The sequence below is a fragment of the Staurois parvus genome, unplaced genomic scaffold (genome assembly GCF_062004578.1).
Source record: "Staurois parvus isolate SC_StPar_1 unplaced genomic scaffold, SC_StPar_1.0 ptg000256l, whole genome shotgun sequence".
Classification (NCBI taxonomy): domain Eukaryota; kingdom Metazoa; phylum Chordata; class Amphibia; order Anura; family Ranidae; genus Staurois; species Staurois parvus.
Window position 1 is genome coordinate 474,302 of NW_028318052.1, and position 16,649 is coordinate 490,950.

The window sequence follows — 16,649 nt, forward strand, 5'->3', positions numbered from 1 at the left end:
ATGCGAGAGGAGACTGAAGGGGTGAGGTGAGGGGTAGAAAGATAGATTTGTGTGTCATTAGCATAGAGATGGTACCTAAAGCCTTGGGAGTTTATCAAGTGGCCAAGGGAGGAGGTGTAGATGGAGAAGAGAAGAGGTCCAAGGACAGAACCTTGAGGGACTCCTACAGAAAGAGGGAGTCCTACAGAAAGAGGAGGAGGCAGCGTTATAGGTAACGCTGAAGGAGCGCTGCGATAGGTAGGAGGAGAACCAGGAGAGAGCAGAATCTTGGAGGCCAAGAGAGTGGAGTTTTTTGAGGAGGAGGGGATGGTCAACCATATCAAAAGCCGCAGGGAGGTCAAGTAGTAAGAGTACGGAATAGTGGCCATTGATTTTAGCAGTTAGTAGATCATTAGTGAGTTTTAGTAGGGCATTTTCAGTGGAGTGTAGTGAGCGAAAGCCAGACTATAAAGAGTCAAGAAGGTTGTTGTCAGTGAGGTAGGAGCTCAGGCGATTGTAGACTAAGCGTTCTAGGAGTTTAGAGGTAAATGGCAGCAGGGAGATGCGTCTTAAGTTGTTCAGGTTGGTGGGGTCCAGGGAGGACTTTTTAAGTATGGGAGTGATGTGTGCATGCTTTAGAGCGGAGGGGAAGGCACCGTTAGAGAGGGAGAGATTGAAGATGTGAGTGAGGGAGCATAGGATGGAAGAAGAGGGTGACCGTAGTAGTTGTTAGGGGACAAGATCAAGGGGGCAGGTAGTGAGACGGGCTTCTGTGAAAAAACCTTAGTGACCTCTTCGGTAGTAGCAAGGTCAAAAGAGGAAAGTGTTGAGGGAGGTTTAGTATAAGGTATGCTAAGTGGGATGGATGTCTGTGCAGTGGAGATGCCCCTACGAAATGCATCAATCTTGTTTTTGAAATGATTTGCAATCTCGTGAGCAGTGAGTGAGGTACTGGGTGGAGGTGGAGAAAGTAGAGAGTTAAAAGTAGAGAAGAGACGACGAGATCTGGATGACAAGGTATTAATAAGAGTGACAAAGTAGGCTTGTTTGGCAGCATGAAGGGAGGAATTGTATGTTAAGAAAGCAGATTTATATAGGGTGAATGCTTGTTGAGATTTGGTTTTACGCCACAATCGCTCCAGCGCATGACTATGTCGCTTAAGATTTCTGGTGTCGTCAGTCTGCCAAGGTTGTAATGATCGGGGCCTGATGCTTCGTGTTGTTAAAGGAGCAAGTGAGTCTAATGTGGATGAAAGTGAACTGTTGTTGACAGAAGTGGCCAGGTCAGGGCAGGATAGGGGAGATATTCTGTCATAGAGTTGGTCAGTTGCAGAGTGGAAAGGAGCAGGGTTAAAGTTGTGAAGGTTTCTGTGGGTAATTGTTTGCTGCTTGGTGATGAGATTGTGATCAGAAAGAGGAAAGGGGGTGTTTGTGAGGTTGTAGGGAGTGCAAAGATGGGAGAAAACAAGGTCTAATGTATTCCCATCAGAGTGAGTGGAGGACTGTATACATTGTGCTAATGCAAAAGATGAGTTTATGTTGAAGAGTTGGGAAGTAGCTGGGTTGTTGACATTAATACGGATGTTAAAATCTCAGAGAATGATAGTGGGTAGTTCAGGAGGAGAGAAAGTAGGGTAGCCAGGTGGAGAAATCATCAAGAAAGCGTGACACCGGTCCAGGAGGCCCATAGATCACTGCAATCCTCAGAGAAAATGAGAGAAAACAGCCGAATGCAGTGAGTCTCGAAAGAAGAGAAGGATAGAGAGGGAGGGTTAGGGAGGACTTGAAAGGTGCTGAGTGGGGATAGAAGCAAACCAACCCCTCCTCCTTTCCGACCACTGGGTCTGAGTGAGTGGGTCCAGAGGAGGCCTCCATGGGAAAGTGCTGCAGGAGAAGAAGAATCTGCTGCTTGAAGCCAGGTTTCTGTAATTGCTAGTAGGTTAAGGGAGTGGGAGACTAAAAGGTCATGGACAGAGGTGAGCTTATTACAGACAGAGCGGGCATTCTAGAGTGCACATGAAAAAGGGAGGGTGGATTTTGGGAGCACGGGGACGGATATTAAATTGAGGGGATTGCGGCTATTCCTGGAAAAAAGAGGATGCCTGGTGTGGGGGTGAGATACTGGAGGACCAGGGTTTGGGGAGATATCCCCAGAGGTTAGGAGAAGAAGAAAGGTGAGGAAAGTAACATGGGAGCAGGATGTACACGAGTGCACATGCCTTCCAGTCCTGGTGTTTGGGTCAACAGGAGAGTAAAGTATCAGCAGGAGGTGATGAGAGCAGTAGTAGGGAGATGGTAGCAGAGAGGGTGAGATGTACAAGTTTTGGGGTGGAGCAGAAGGGTAAAGAAATGAGATTTTGGGAACGCAGGATAGTAATATGAAAAGGAGGAGTAGAGGGGACATATTAAAAGGTACACGGAGTGGGACTCAGACTTGTAGGAGATGTTTCCCAGGGTGTTTGCTTGCAGTCTGTCCAGCGTGCAGCAGAGTTTCTTGTTGTTGTATCTTCCTGCTGCTTGAGTTATCCTGCTTTAGTTAAACTGCTGTGTTCAACTTAAACAAGACCAGATGTAAAGACTTGAGTAGAGGGGTTAGAATAAACAGCTAAGATTGCTGAAATCGGTCCCTCAAAGCCAAATTTGGATAATATTGCAGACATGTATCCCCAGTGTACATGATCAAATGCCTTCTCATATATGGATAGAAGGAGAGAAGGAGCTTGGCATGTTTCTGTATGATGAATGATGCAAATTTTTCTTCTAGTGGCATGAGAAGCCTGCCTACTCTTGATAAAGCCTATCTGGTCTGCTTTGGTTAAAGTGGGTAATATGTTCATAAGCCTTATAGCCAGGAGTTTTGCATAGACTTCGCTGTCAGAGCTGAGTAGTGAGATTGGGCAAATGTTCACAGGGGTATTGGGATCTTTTCCTGGTTTAGGGAGGTTCATCACGTGTGCTGCTAGCATTTCTGAGGGAAATGAGGCAGTCTCAGTCACTCTAGTATTGTAGGAAGACAATTGTAGGTAGGGATTAACCGTTTCAATACCGTGCAATTTTATACCTTCCTGCCCAGGCCAGTTTTCAGGTTTCAGCGCTCTCACACTTTGAATGACAATTGCGCGGTCATACAACATTGTACCCAAACTAAAATTTGATCATTTTCTTCACACAACTAGAGCTTTCTTTTGGTGGTATTTAATCACCGCTGGGGTTTTTATTTTTTGCTAAATTAACAAAAAAAGACCAAAAATTTTGAAAAAAAAACACATTTTTCTTTGTTTCTGTTATAAAAGTTTACAAATAAATAATTGTTCTTCATAAATTTAGGCTGAGATGTATTCTGCTACATGTCTTTGGTGAAAATAACCCAAATTAGGATGTATTTTTTAGTTTGTAGGAAAGTTATAGAGTTCACAAACTATGGTATAGATCTGAATATTGATCAATCCTGAAGTACTGACAGCCAATCTAATATCTTGAGGTCCAAGAATGTCAGAACAGTACAGATATCCCCCAAATGACCCCTTTTTGCAGAGTAGACAGTCCGACGTACTTCATAAGAGACATGGCGAGTTTTTTGAAGTTGTATTTTTTTGTCATAATTTTTCGGAAAATGAAAAAATTAAAAAAATTATTTTCACTATTTTTTTTTTTACATACTGTCATCAGTGCAGTACAGCGTCATCATATAACTGGCATGGCGGTGAACAGCGACACTGACTGGTGACAGTATGAAAAAAATATATATATATATTTTTTTTAATTTTTTTTAATTTTTTTATTATATTTAATTTTTTATTACATTTTTTTTTTTTTTTAAGATTTTTTTCATATTTTACTATGACCAAAATAGTACAATGTTGCCATAGTAACATTGTACTACTTTGGGGAAGTGATCAGTATTTTTTTTTTTTTACACAATTTGCTTATAGCAAAGAATTACTTTGCTATAAGCAAGCATTTACCTGAATGAAATCGATTCATTCAGCTTTTTTTTTTTTTTTTTTTTGTGCTTAGCTGTGATTTGGTCACAGCTAATCACATGACATGTGCATGTGATTAGCTGTGACCATTCACAGCTAGGCACTAGTATACAATGGATGGCATCATGAATGAAGCCATCCATTGTATACAACTGTCATGTGACCTGCTGTGATTGGTCACGGCAGGTCACATGGTACCGGCAACGGGAGCCGGTACTCGGATCTGTCATCGGCCGTGTCCGAGGTGCACGGGCGGTGACAGATCGCACTGCTGCGTTGCTCTGCAACCGCGCAAACCGCGCATGTGCGGGAGCACGCCAAATGGCGTGCACCCGGAAAGCTGCAGCGCTTTTCAAGCTGCCAAACGGCCATTGGTCGGGCGGCTAATGGTTAAGAAGGTCTTTAAATGTTTTGAAATATTTGTTATTGTAATGGAAATGCTGGGTGTAATAACTAAAAGCAAGTCATATACACACACACAATCGACAGGTAGTCACACACAAGTACTTTTAACCAGCTTTTGCACCATTAAATATTCTATGCATGTGAAAGACCCTCTACCATATGAACACCTGCACTGGCACATCATAGCATTCACCTGGCACTCCAAGAAATAACAGAATCCAACTGCAATATTCTTGCACTGTCAAAACCTTTTATGATCACACGACACACAGGAGGATATATCTTATAGGCATCACGATCTGCAGAATAACACACACCAATAATAATGTGAGCATTACAGCATGTAATAGACACATTATTTGACAGCGTCACAGAATGGAATTAAATATATTACCAAAGCTATGTGAAGGTGGAAAGGACAAATCCCATCGGAAGCATACTGCCCAGGGGGTCACGGGGAAGCCGTAAAACACGACCAATTGATGAGCCTATATAGCCTTGGCAAGAGTCCCAGCGTCAAAGCGTCCTCGTCAGCTAGGGGGCTCCCCATCGATCCCGTTTAAACTCCCAGCTTTTAAACCATTTTCCTGCCAGATTTCCCAAAGTGCCACACCCACTCTAAGAGGAGCTAGCAGGTTCCCTGAGGATAACAGTGTCATGCCCAGCCCAGTCAACATCATTATCTAAAAAGTCACACGTTTGCTTCAGATGAGCTTCTTATCTACCCTATACTCAGAGATTTCTAACTTCTCATGCAAGTAGACATCTTTAAACAGATTCTTATCTTCTAATGTGACATTACTAGAGGTCATAAACACATTCAATCCCACAAACAAGTTCTTATCTTACTATAAGCAGTCTAATATCTTGTGACTCTGTTCCTTTAGCTTAGAGAAATGACAACAGTCATTTCCCATGCTCCTGGCATTTGGGCAACAATGCTTTATTGTAAAAATTACCCAAGAAACAAAGGGTTCAAGGCCAACACATTTCATAGGCACTACAGTTAGTTAGACTGTCAGGGCCTGTTGACTTTCCCATAGGTCAATGGTCTTGCCTATTTCCTCTGAAGTGAATGGGGTGTTAAGAAATTCTGGTCGAAAGGCAGTTGGTGTAGGGAGATTTACAGTAGTTTTCCTAGAAATTGTTGGATATCAGTCTGTGAGGGCTGGGACGTGTGACATGTGAATATCAGTTTTTAAATTATATTATTAAATCGTAATAATTGGCAAAAGCATCTGAAATTAACCTGGGGGTTCACAAATTTTTCATTGGTGGCAGAATGGATAATAAAAGGTATTCTTGTCTTTGTCCTCTGTTCCCACAATCTGTTTGCAAGGGATTAGCTTGCTCTGTTATAGGCATGGTAGTTCATTTTTAAGTGGCGTAAGTATTTGTTTTGATGTTCGCACAGCAACCTTCTCATTTTATTCCGTAAATTCAACAGATCTGTTTCTGTATTATGAGATGGAAAGGTTTTGTTTTGAGCATCTAAGGAGTGTATCTCCACTATAAGAGCATTGACTTTGGCTGGGTTTTTTTTTTTGGCTCTGGATCCCAACTGAAATAGCAAGCCTCTCACATATTCCTTATGGGTGTTCCAGAGCACAAATGCATTGGTTTCAGGAAGGTTGTTGTGTGAAAATAAATCCTGAACCTTTTTGTTAAGGATTGTTTGAGATTCGGGGTTTTGGAGTATGGAATTGTTACAACACCATATAAACACAACTGGACAGCTAGTGGAAGTGTTCTCTTCCACTATCATTATAAAAATAGCAGCATAGTCTGACCATCTGATGTCCGATATGGTGGAGGACACTTTCTGTAACAGCCGATTATCAACCAGAAATATACATGTGTATGAATTATGCCTCTGGGACAAATAGGTGAAATCACGTTCATTTGCATGATGGCAGTGCCACACATCATGGACATCTTCTGTGTGCCAAAGTCTCCCTAAGGAGGGAGAGTGGCCTTTCATTTGCGAGGAGGGGTCCATTACTGGGTCCGCTACAAGATTAAAATTTCCTCAAATAACTAGGTTTCCCTGTCGCACCTTTGAGATTTTACCAAACAATTTACACATTTATCTCATTTTGTGTGTTTAGGACATAAACTTTGACTAAGGTATAAGTACAATTATTGATGGTACAAATGAGTGTGATATATCTATCCTATTGATCTAAGATTGATTCTGTTAAAGAAAAGGATACCAAGTCCTTTATAGCAAACATTCCCCCCTCCCCTTTTTCGCAGGGATTAAGGCTAGAAATATATGTGGATAGTTATTGAATGAACAGTATGAAGTGAGATCCTTTTGGAAATGAATTTCTTGCACAGCAATTAAGTCAGCTTTGTTGGAGATTGCTTTTTTCCAAAGCAAGTGTCATTTTGTCAGGTGGTTTAGGCCTTAGACATTTAAGGACATTATTTTAACCACTTGCCGCCCTGCCACTGTAGAAATACGGCGGCAGGGCGGCACTGGCAGGCAAAACCACGTTTTAAAACGTGTTTTGTAAATAGATAGGGGGCGCGCGCTAGGCGCGCCGCCGCCCTGTCTGTCCCGTCAATCACCGCCGCGGATGTCAGTCGCCAGGTCACAGCCGGTCCTTAGCGGCTGTTTCCCGGCGATCGGCGGTAAGCAGTGACAGAGAACACAGCTGCAGTAGCTGTGCTGTCTGTCACTTCCTTGTTAGCTCGAGGACGAGCTGATCGAGACAGAAGAGTTTCTCTCTCTCGATCAGCCTTGTCCCGCCCAGCACACACCCTCGCCCCATAGTAAAACACTCCCCATCACTCAGATATCCCTTCCCTGCAAAATGAAGTTAACCCCTTCCTCCCCAGTGCCATTAGTACAGTGTCAGTGTTTTTCTTTTTGCACTGATCACTGTATTAGTGTTTTTGGGGGTGCCAGTGACCCCAAGTCAGTACCCCCCAATGTCAGAATGTCCGCCGCAGTCCCGCCATAAGTCGCTGGTCGCTGCCATAAGTCCCTGATCGCCGCCATAATTCACTGATTGCCGCCATTATTAGTATAAAAAAAAACCTAAAAATCCCAGTATCTTTCCCGCCATTTGTAAACGATATAACGTTCATGTAAACCAATTAATTTACACGTATTGGTTTTTTTTTTTTAGCAAAGACATGTCGCAGAATGCATTTTGGCAGAAATTTATGACTAAATTTGATTTTTGCATTCTTTTTTTACTGGACATGTTTTATAGCAAAACGTCCAAAATATTGTTTTTTTTTTCCTCAAAATTGTCAGCATTTTTTTTATAGCGCAAAAAATAAAAACCGCACAGGCGATCAAATACCACCGAAAGAGAGCTCAATTTGTGGGGAAAAAAAGGATGTAAATTTCATTTATGCACCATATTGCATGACCGCGCAATTGTCCGTTAAACTAGCGCAGCGCTGTATAGCAGAAAAATGGCGTAAGTTGCAGTATTTATACCATAGTTTGTAGATGCTATAACTTCCACACAAAGCAATCAATATACACTCATTGGGATTTTTTTTTACCAAAAACATGTAGCAGAATACATATTGTTTTTCTTCAAAATTTTTGGCCTTTTTTTGTTTATAGTGTGAAAAATAAAAAGCGCACAGAGGATCAAATACCACCGAAAGAAAGCTCTATTTGTGTGAAAAAAAAGACGTAAATTTCGTTTGGGTGCAGCATTGCATGACTGTGCAATTATCAGTTGAATTAGTACAGCGCCAAGTAGCAAAAAGAGGCCTGGTCATTAAGGGGGGTAAATCCTCTGGAGCTCAAGTGGTTAAGTACCAAGTTGATGGTGCTGGCTCATGTTTAAGGCGATAAAGATCTGGAAGAAAAGGCATCTGATGATCCTGAGATAGGCAGATGGCAAGGTGGTGCTAGCAATTAGAAAGGGAAGGAGCACATTGTGATCCTGAGGAAATGGTATTGTATATTAGCTCGGAATATTTTGCGTACATAACCAGAACAAAGTACAGAAGCGAACAAACATGACAGACATAGTCCAGATGAGCTTGGACCCCAAGTAGACCAGACAGGGCAATACTTGCTCCTGACTGAAATAGGCTTCTCCAACAATAGAGAAAACATGCAAAAAAAAACTGCTGTCAACCAGAAGCTATAAAAAACAAAGGTAAAAAAAAGGGGTTAATCAAGAAGGTGCAGTAATCACTGCGAAAAATGTGTAGGGTATTGGGTATCGAGGAAAGTACTCCTGTCTCCACAGTTCCATATCGGGAACTCGGCTGTACAGTAGAGTTGTGGCTTCTAGGATTTCCTTGAAGATGGAGATTTTTTTGGACATTATTTGCCAATACAGATCTACATGACCAGACATTTGGCATGGAGGCCGACCTTGGTGTTACTGCATCTCAGGGTATGATACCCCATGGTTTGAAGAGCTTGAGTCCCTCATCCAAGGTGGTGATTAAGTGTGACTTGCCCCTGTGGGTTACATTCAGATTTGCTGGATACTTCCATTTGTATACAGGTTTGCTGTTTTGTAGTGTTTTAGTAAGGGTATTCAGATTTTGTCTGAGCTGTAGAGTAAATTAAGAGAAGTCCGGAAGGACCTGAAGATTAGTGACCTGTGCTGGAAGTTGATCTACTAGGCAGAAGACTTCCAGTATTTTCTTTTACCTGAAAAAATGTGCACATAAGAGAGCACCTCTGGGGGAAGAAAAGATGTTTTTGGGATTCTATGCACCCTATCAATAGTAAGAGCAGCTGATGTAAGCTTTGGTATCACCACCCAGAATAATTCCTGGACAAAGTGGGGCAGTTGTCCCTGTATAGATTCTGGTTTTCCTCTGATCTTTAAATTACGGCCTGGTGAGATGTGTGGGAGTCAACTGCTGCATTGAAAGATGACAATCTCGTACATTTTATCTTCTATATTTCCCATGCCCCCTAACTCCTTTATGTCAGCTTTAAACTGGTGAAGAGATGAAATAATGTCATTATGAGGAGGCGCTTAGGGACATTAAAGAGGTTTTAAAGCCTCGAGGATTTTTACCTTAATGCATTCTATGCATTAAGGTAAAAAACCTTCTCTGCTGCAGGATCCCCCCAGCCCCCCCTTATTCTTACCTGAGCTCGATCCGATCCAGTGACATGCACAATAGCAGCGGCTCTCTACGCTGTCTCCCTTCTCATTGGACAGATTGATAGCAGCGGGAGCCATTGGCTCCCTGTCCTGTTAATCAACTCCAGTGACGAGGCAGCAGGGTGCTGGGCCGAGTCCCGCTGTCTCTGTCAATGAACGTAGCAGCGGGGCTCAAGAACGAACACGCTCAAGTTCCAGCATAGGACGCAGCTTCCTGTGGGGTAACTGGGCAGAGAGGAGGAGCCTGGAGTACCAGCGGGTGTAGGTTTGGGGCTGCTCGCTGCAATTCCATTGCACAGAGCAAGTTGTTAGATGTTTGTTATTTAAAAAAAAAATCCTTTACAACTGCTTTAACATGTGTTTTAAGGTTGTATCAGATACTGGTTGCTCTTTAGTTTGGGAGGCTGCTATTGGATTGGGCCTTGTGGTACTAGGTTGCTATTTAAGCATAGAATTGCTCACCTCCATCAGGGGATCACCATCTAATTCTTCAGCTGAGTCCCGTCTAGGTCTTGATTTGGCGGGGCTGTGAGTGGGTGGGGTAGATTTATTGCAGGGTGTCCACCCCGGTCCCATGCTTAGCTCTCTGTCTGGCTGTAATGCTGAGGCAGCTGCTAGATGTTCTGGGATCTCCTTGAGGCGAGTGCTTTTGTTCATTTTATTGTAGTCTGGGTTGCATGGTCGGAAAGAAACTAGGGAGTATCTTCACTGGCGCTTGTTCTTGCCGGCGTCACCACATACCCTAGGAGAGAGCAGAGGTTTGGATGTCCAAGGAGTTGTGGATTAGGGCTTTAGAAGAGCTGGAGGCAGCAGTGGCTGTAGGTTTGCCCAGGAGCAGAGCAGAGCTGTGGAGATAAGTGGCCATCTTGTCAAGCGGTCGCCATTCGCCCCTTAATTAATTTCAATGGCCAGCTTAATTTATTTCTTCCGGCCAATGAAATTATATAACAGGCAAACCATTGGTGCTGCTAAATGTGTCTGAACACACCTAAACCCCTTACACACTTTTACAAGTGTTAATTTTATTCCAAATTGCTGCTGTTAGGAGGAAAGGCTTCGAGGAGAGTTGAGAAAAAGACCTGTGTGCATGAGGCCTAAAAGGGGAAAAAAAAAACTTTGTTTATAAAATAACACTGCTGTATAATATTGCAACTGAAACTGATATGACACACAGTGCATCACTCCAAAATAATTAAAGCTTTTAAACAAACAAACAAACAAACAAACAAGGGTCTAGTCAAGGTTTCTGTTAAAACAAGTTAATTTTACAAACATCACAAATAGTACACAACTGTTATTCAATGGCTTTTTTTGTGTAAGAGCAAACAAAGCTCAACCGAGGTATACTTTTCAGACATATAATCTAGCTGCCAAAATAAGAATGTTAAGTGACAGGCTTAAGAAAATAGACTAACATTTTCTCTCTCACATATATTTAATCATTGTGATGCATGTACCAAACTCTGTCTGCCTGTTCTTTTGGCATTAAAAAACATGGCGTGCTTTAGGACATTGCATAAAAAATCCATCCTCCTTATAATACCCCCTTTTATGAAAAGTTCTGCTTTCTAAAATGGTGGAAAAAATGTGATCTTTAGATGGCTATTTTTTAGCATGAGTTTTTATTTAAAGAGTTGAAGATAGCACTTTTTAAATTAGTAATATTATACCTATTTACGTGTAGATTTATCTTTCCATCTTAAAAATAAAATTTCCAAATCTGGATTGCTTGTTCTGTTTAAGACACATGCATACAGTGCCCAAAGAAACATTTTACTCTACCATCCATTAGATCATCAATAGAATTATTAGGTTCAAGCATTACTGTATAATTTGTAAATAATTAAAATACCATCACCTTTTTGGACCCTTTCTCCGACAGAGCCTTATTTGCACAAGTTTAAAAAAATCATTTTAGGCCTGAAGATAAAGCCCCCATATTTTCAGACCGCAGACACCCTAAAGAATGAAATCATGGTAGGTCCAGATTTTTATGTCATAAGGTATTAACGCAACTGTTTTTCAAGCACAGAAGTTAAAGAAAAATACAATAAGGTTAATTTTAGTGCACACAAACGCAATATATTACCCAGTTTTTGGTAAAAATGTAAAGTATAAAAACCTCATAAAATATGAGGTTGCACTGAGTAAATAGATATCCCCAACAGCACCAGAAGAGTTCAGCACCGGGAAGAGTATTTGGCAGCCCTGCAGTGAAGATTTCTACAGAAACCAGCAGCTTGCATATAATGGGGCATACTTTCATTACAGGTATGTAATGTAACTAAAGCTGTAGAGGAAACTTTGATTTTAATCTACATTACACCTGCCAGACAGCACAGGTACATCTCAACTCCAGTACATTTAAAACTTTGTCAAAGACCCACCCCAGTTACCTGATAGCACAGCAAAGGAGTAGCAGCAAACTGATCAGGTTACCCTTTACACTTCTGTAAGCATGTTGCTAGTATGAGATTCAAAGCAAGTGATACTGGCTGCATTTGTGTTTACCTTCTTTCCCTCCCTTCCCCTACTTCTGGTAATCAATGAATTCATGCTGTCAAAAGTTTTCATTCATTTCAAACCTTGTGCCACAAAAACTGGTAAGCTTGATTGCAATCTAAGAGTATTAAGAAAATATTTAATGAATATAGAATATTTATTAATACATTATCTGAATACTTTGTATTTCTGTTTCTCTCCACAGACCATAGAATTTGATGAAGGTGCTGGTGCAGTTCTTCGTATTCAACCTCTTAGAACGCCGAGAGATGAAAACGTATATGAATGTGTTGCCCATAACAGTAATGGTGAAGCTACAGTTAGTGCCAAACTCACAGTCCTAAGAGGTAAACAACCATGTCGATTAAAATCATTTGCCCCCTAACAAACATCTGTTTATACTGTATAAGAGAGGCATTTTGGTTAATAGAAAAAGAGAAGAGTTTAAGCTGAGTAATTTGAAAAGTCCAGTGCCAAGCACTTTCTCTTCCTTGTACTAGAAGAATCCATTAAAACAGCATTTTTGGATTTTATTTTTTGTGTCTAAACAAATAGTTTCAGTTTAATCAAATAGTTTCCTCCTAAATGGAATTTATTAAAAGCCTGGAGCCATGCTTTTCTTGGCTTGGGTGACCAGAATACATTAATAATAGTAATATTAATAACAACTATCATTATAACATTATACTTCATTTTCTCCAACTGAGATACTATAATGCCCAACAAAAAATGTATTTTTAATGCATTTTTAATAAAACAGCTTATATATTAAGGCGTGCTTTGTACTTTGTTCAGGCCCTTTCAGCATTACTTGGCTGATTATCCTCTCCTGTTACTCCCCAAATCCTAATCTAAAAGCCTACGAATTTTACAGTTGCGTGCCTAGGTTTACATACCTCTGGCAGAATTTGCAAAATGTTACTATATATTATTACATATTGTGTGTAATATAAGGCCACCTATCAGCACAATTCATAGATCCCTAGGTCCCAGCCTTTTATAGAACATGGACACAGGAATACATTTCAGAAGACCCCTATGGAATTTACTGGTACTAACTTTACATATATGTAATCAAACCACCAATTATTTTCACTGGTAAAAAATGCATATATTTATACAATTAAAATTACAAAATGCTTGAAGTGTTACTAAACCCAGGCCCCTGCATTCACTCCATCTGGTCTTCCGCAGTACACAAAACATGGAAATGCAATTATTTTAGTAACTGTAAACTGTTAAATACCTTTTCTCATCAGCAGTCAGAGCAGTCTTGTGACTTCTATCAGTGTACAGCCAAGCACTGGTTAAAGCTTGTAGGAGGAGTTTTTATTCTGCTCTAGGAGGACATAGAACCCCTGATTTATGTCTGGACAGTGCTGATTGGCCCTGTGCTGATCACATGCACTCTCCCAAGAAACAAAAAAAACCTGTCTAGCGATACACACCAAACTGAGCATGTGCAAAGTGTCTTCACACGATATGTCTTATCAGGAGATAAGAGGGGGACACTGCAAGAAGGGGAGGATCAGAGAAGTCAGAATCAAACAGCATTTTTACACAACGCAGAGGGTTAACCCCTTAGGTTCCGTAGTGAGTATATCAAGCATGCTTTACTGCATATACAGACAGATTTTTACTGTTGTGGGTTTAGTAACACTTTAAATAGATAATACATTGTTCCAGTGACTAACCCCCCCCATAGGGGGAGAAACAAGAAGACAAACTAAAGGGATACTAGCCCCCAATACCCGTGGGTATATACCATCCGGTCCAGGTGCTTTATTCACCTTTATACTGTCTATATATTTTTGGATCATATCAACTGTGAGCCAATGTGGATCATCTGGAGCTGTGTCAATACCATGCCCATTATGGACAAGAGCTCCCCCATGCTCCTTTGTATACACAGAGCTGAAGAAGGTATTAAATAAATTTGCCTTCTCTTTGTCCCCAGTCACCCACTCTAGATTATGATGTAAAGGGCCTACATGCTCGGACCGGACCTTTTTACTATTAATATATTTGAAGAATTTTTTGGGGTTGGTCCTGCCATCTTTTGCAATCTGTCGTTCGTTTTCAATTTTTGAGGCCTTTATTTCTTTTTTGCATATTCTGTTATACTTTTTGTAATGTTTAAACGATGATAGCGTTCCTTCATTTTTATATTGAATAAAATCTCTTTTCTTATTATCTATAGCCTTTTTAACTTTGGCTATAAGCCGCATGGGTTTTATTTTTAGCCTTTTAAACTTGTTGCCCATGGGAATATATTTTGCAGTGTGTTCACACACAGTCTTTTTGAAGAACTCCCATTTCTGTGTTGTGTTCATCAATGCCAATATTCCCTCCCAGTCTAAGTCTTGGAGAGCAGCTCTCAGCCTTGGAGAATTAGCTCTCTTGAAATTGAGCAGTGTTATTTTTCCCGTATGTGCTTGCTGTTTGTAGCTAACAGTAAATGAAATCATGTTATGGTCACTGCTACTCAGATGTTCTTTTATATGGACATTTGTAATAAGCTCTGCATGGTTTGAGATTACCAGGTCCAGCAAAGCATCATTCCTAGTAGGGGCCTCTATGAACTGTACCATAGCACGTGGGGCAGAGCTGCAAAACTCTCAGTTCCCATAACTGACATTCAAGTATGAACATTGTGCATACTGCAGTACTATATACTAGACAAAATGCATAGGATGAGGTAGTGAGCACAGTGTTACTGAAAGGAATAACTGCCCACTATAGTACTGTCATATACGTTACCATAGCCACCAAGTATCCCTTTCATAACTAGAAAAAGCAACCCTCAAAAAAGAACTACATAGCATTTTCAAGGTACCAAACAAATACTGTATATAAAACTAGTTAATTTTATTTGTACACCGATAAAAAGTCATAATGGCATAAAATACCCTGTCATTCGGATACGAAGAGATACATCTAGACCGGGGTAGGCAGCCTTAAAGAAGTGGAGATCTACCCGAATATCATGGGAGAAGTCAAAGATCACCAGGCACAGTGTCGCCTCCTCACATCTGATTTAAACCTCTAATTGTTATACTACTATTTTGCAATCATGTGCATTGCACGGCAATCATAGGTTTAAATCAGGTGGTGAGGAGGCAACATATTGCTTCCTCACCACCTGTCAGGCACACTCAGATCATTTTTCAGAGGAGCAGTAGTGCCTGATGAACTTATGAATGAGCCCTTAGTTGCATTCAGCAGTGGCACTCTTAGGACTCATTCGCAGGTAAAGCTGGGGGGGGGGGGGTAAAACCCTGCAGTTGAGTCACGTTTTTACTCGCTGAGGGAGCAGCCAAAGTTGTACACATGCTGCAGCGTGAATAAAACCCCCTGTTGCTTTTGGTGGGTGCTACCACCTGCCAATCATGACCATTTAAGTAAATGGGACCAATGTGCAAGTGCCCTGCAGCTGTTTGCTTCTGCGGGGTCCAAGGGGTTAAAGCAGGTGATGAGAAAGCAACACAGTGCTGCCTGCTTTAACTCCTTGTTTGCTATCAGGGCACTTGCAGAGCAGCCTCATTAACTTGAATGGATATTCTTGGCAGGTGCTACACCCTCCAACCATGACAGAATGTATAACTCCTGCTGTGGCATGTGTACACCTATGGCCACTGCAGCTAAAGAGCTAAAAGGGTGTGTGATTGGGGTGTGGGTAGTAAAAACACAACTTAATTGTGGGGTTTTACTACCCCCCTTCCTCCCAAATCCATTATCCCATTTCATAATTGGCATAAAGCTTTCCTTTCAGCTGCGATCCAAGATTTCAAGATAATGTGAGCAATGCAATGAACCAAACTGTACGTTATATTTAGTATAGATAATACCTAGTATCCCATCAAAGTTGTGACAGTTCATAGATAATCACATACTAGTTTAGATCTCAGTATGGGCTAAGCCCTCTTGTGGTGTGCAGTATTCTGTACAATCCCTGTACAATCAGGAGATAATCTCCTGAACACTACAATTGTAGTCACCATTCTGCTGAAAATTCACAGCAGCTTAATTTAAGCAAGAAGGGGGGTTTGGGGGGGGGGAGCCTTCCCGGGCTGGTAAAGTACAAAATACAAGACGCTGGCAGTCATTTCATGTAGAAAGATCCAAAGTCGATGGGTTGACTTGAGTATAATCCTCCTGCCCATACATAAATCGCAATTTGGCCAGTCCCTGTTGAACCAGCTGAACTTTGATCCATGTATGCCCGGTTTTACACTCCCTTCAGCCAGTAGACATAATACTCACAGATTAGTGTCTTTCCTATCATCTTCCTGCTTTCATTAAGGAGTGCACACCCAAAACTTAAGACAAAGGGGAATCCTCTCTATCCACCCTCACTAATTGTAATGCCCATTGGCACAATCAGACTCCGACTCATACGTCGCACAAGATGTTATATGCATGTGATGACATCTTTACGCTTATGCGGTAATATCTGGCGGAGCCGGGAATTTTTCAGTTTTAATTGTATAAATCAGTGAAGATCATTCATGGTTTCATTACACATGTGGAAAATTGGTTCCTGAGGAGTTTCCTTAAATGTATTCCTGTGTTTTGTAAAATGTTAGCCATTTTTGCGGCAACAACGCAAAAAAACAGCCATTTACAATACACCACGTAGCACCCAGAAAAGCCTCAAAACTCCTGGAACATT

General features: G+C 41.2%; 1 protein-coding gene across 1 annotated transcript in view; it reads left to right on the forward strand.

The window, feature by feature from the left end:
- Positions 1–16,649, forward strand: part of PTPRS (protein tyrosine phosphatase receptor type S) — a 531,027-nt gene that overhangs the window by 151,260 nt on the left and 363,118 nt on the right. The window contains exon 4 of the mRNA XM_089681016.1: positions 12,183–12,324. Coding sequence (XP_089537142.1) covers positions 12,183–12,324 — 142 coding nt within the window. The remainder of the gene's footprint in view (positions 1–12,182; positions 12,325–16,649) is intronic.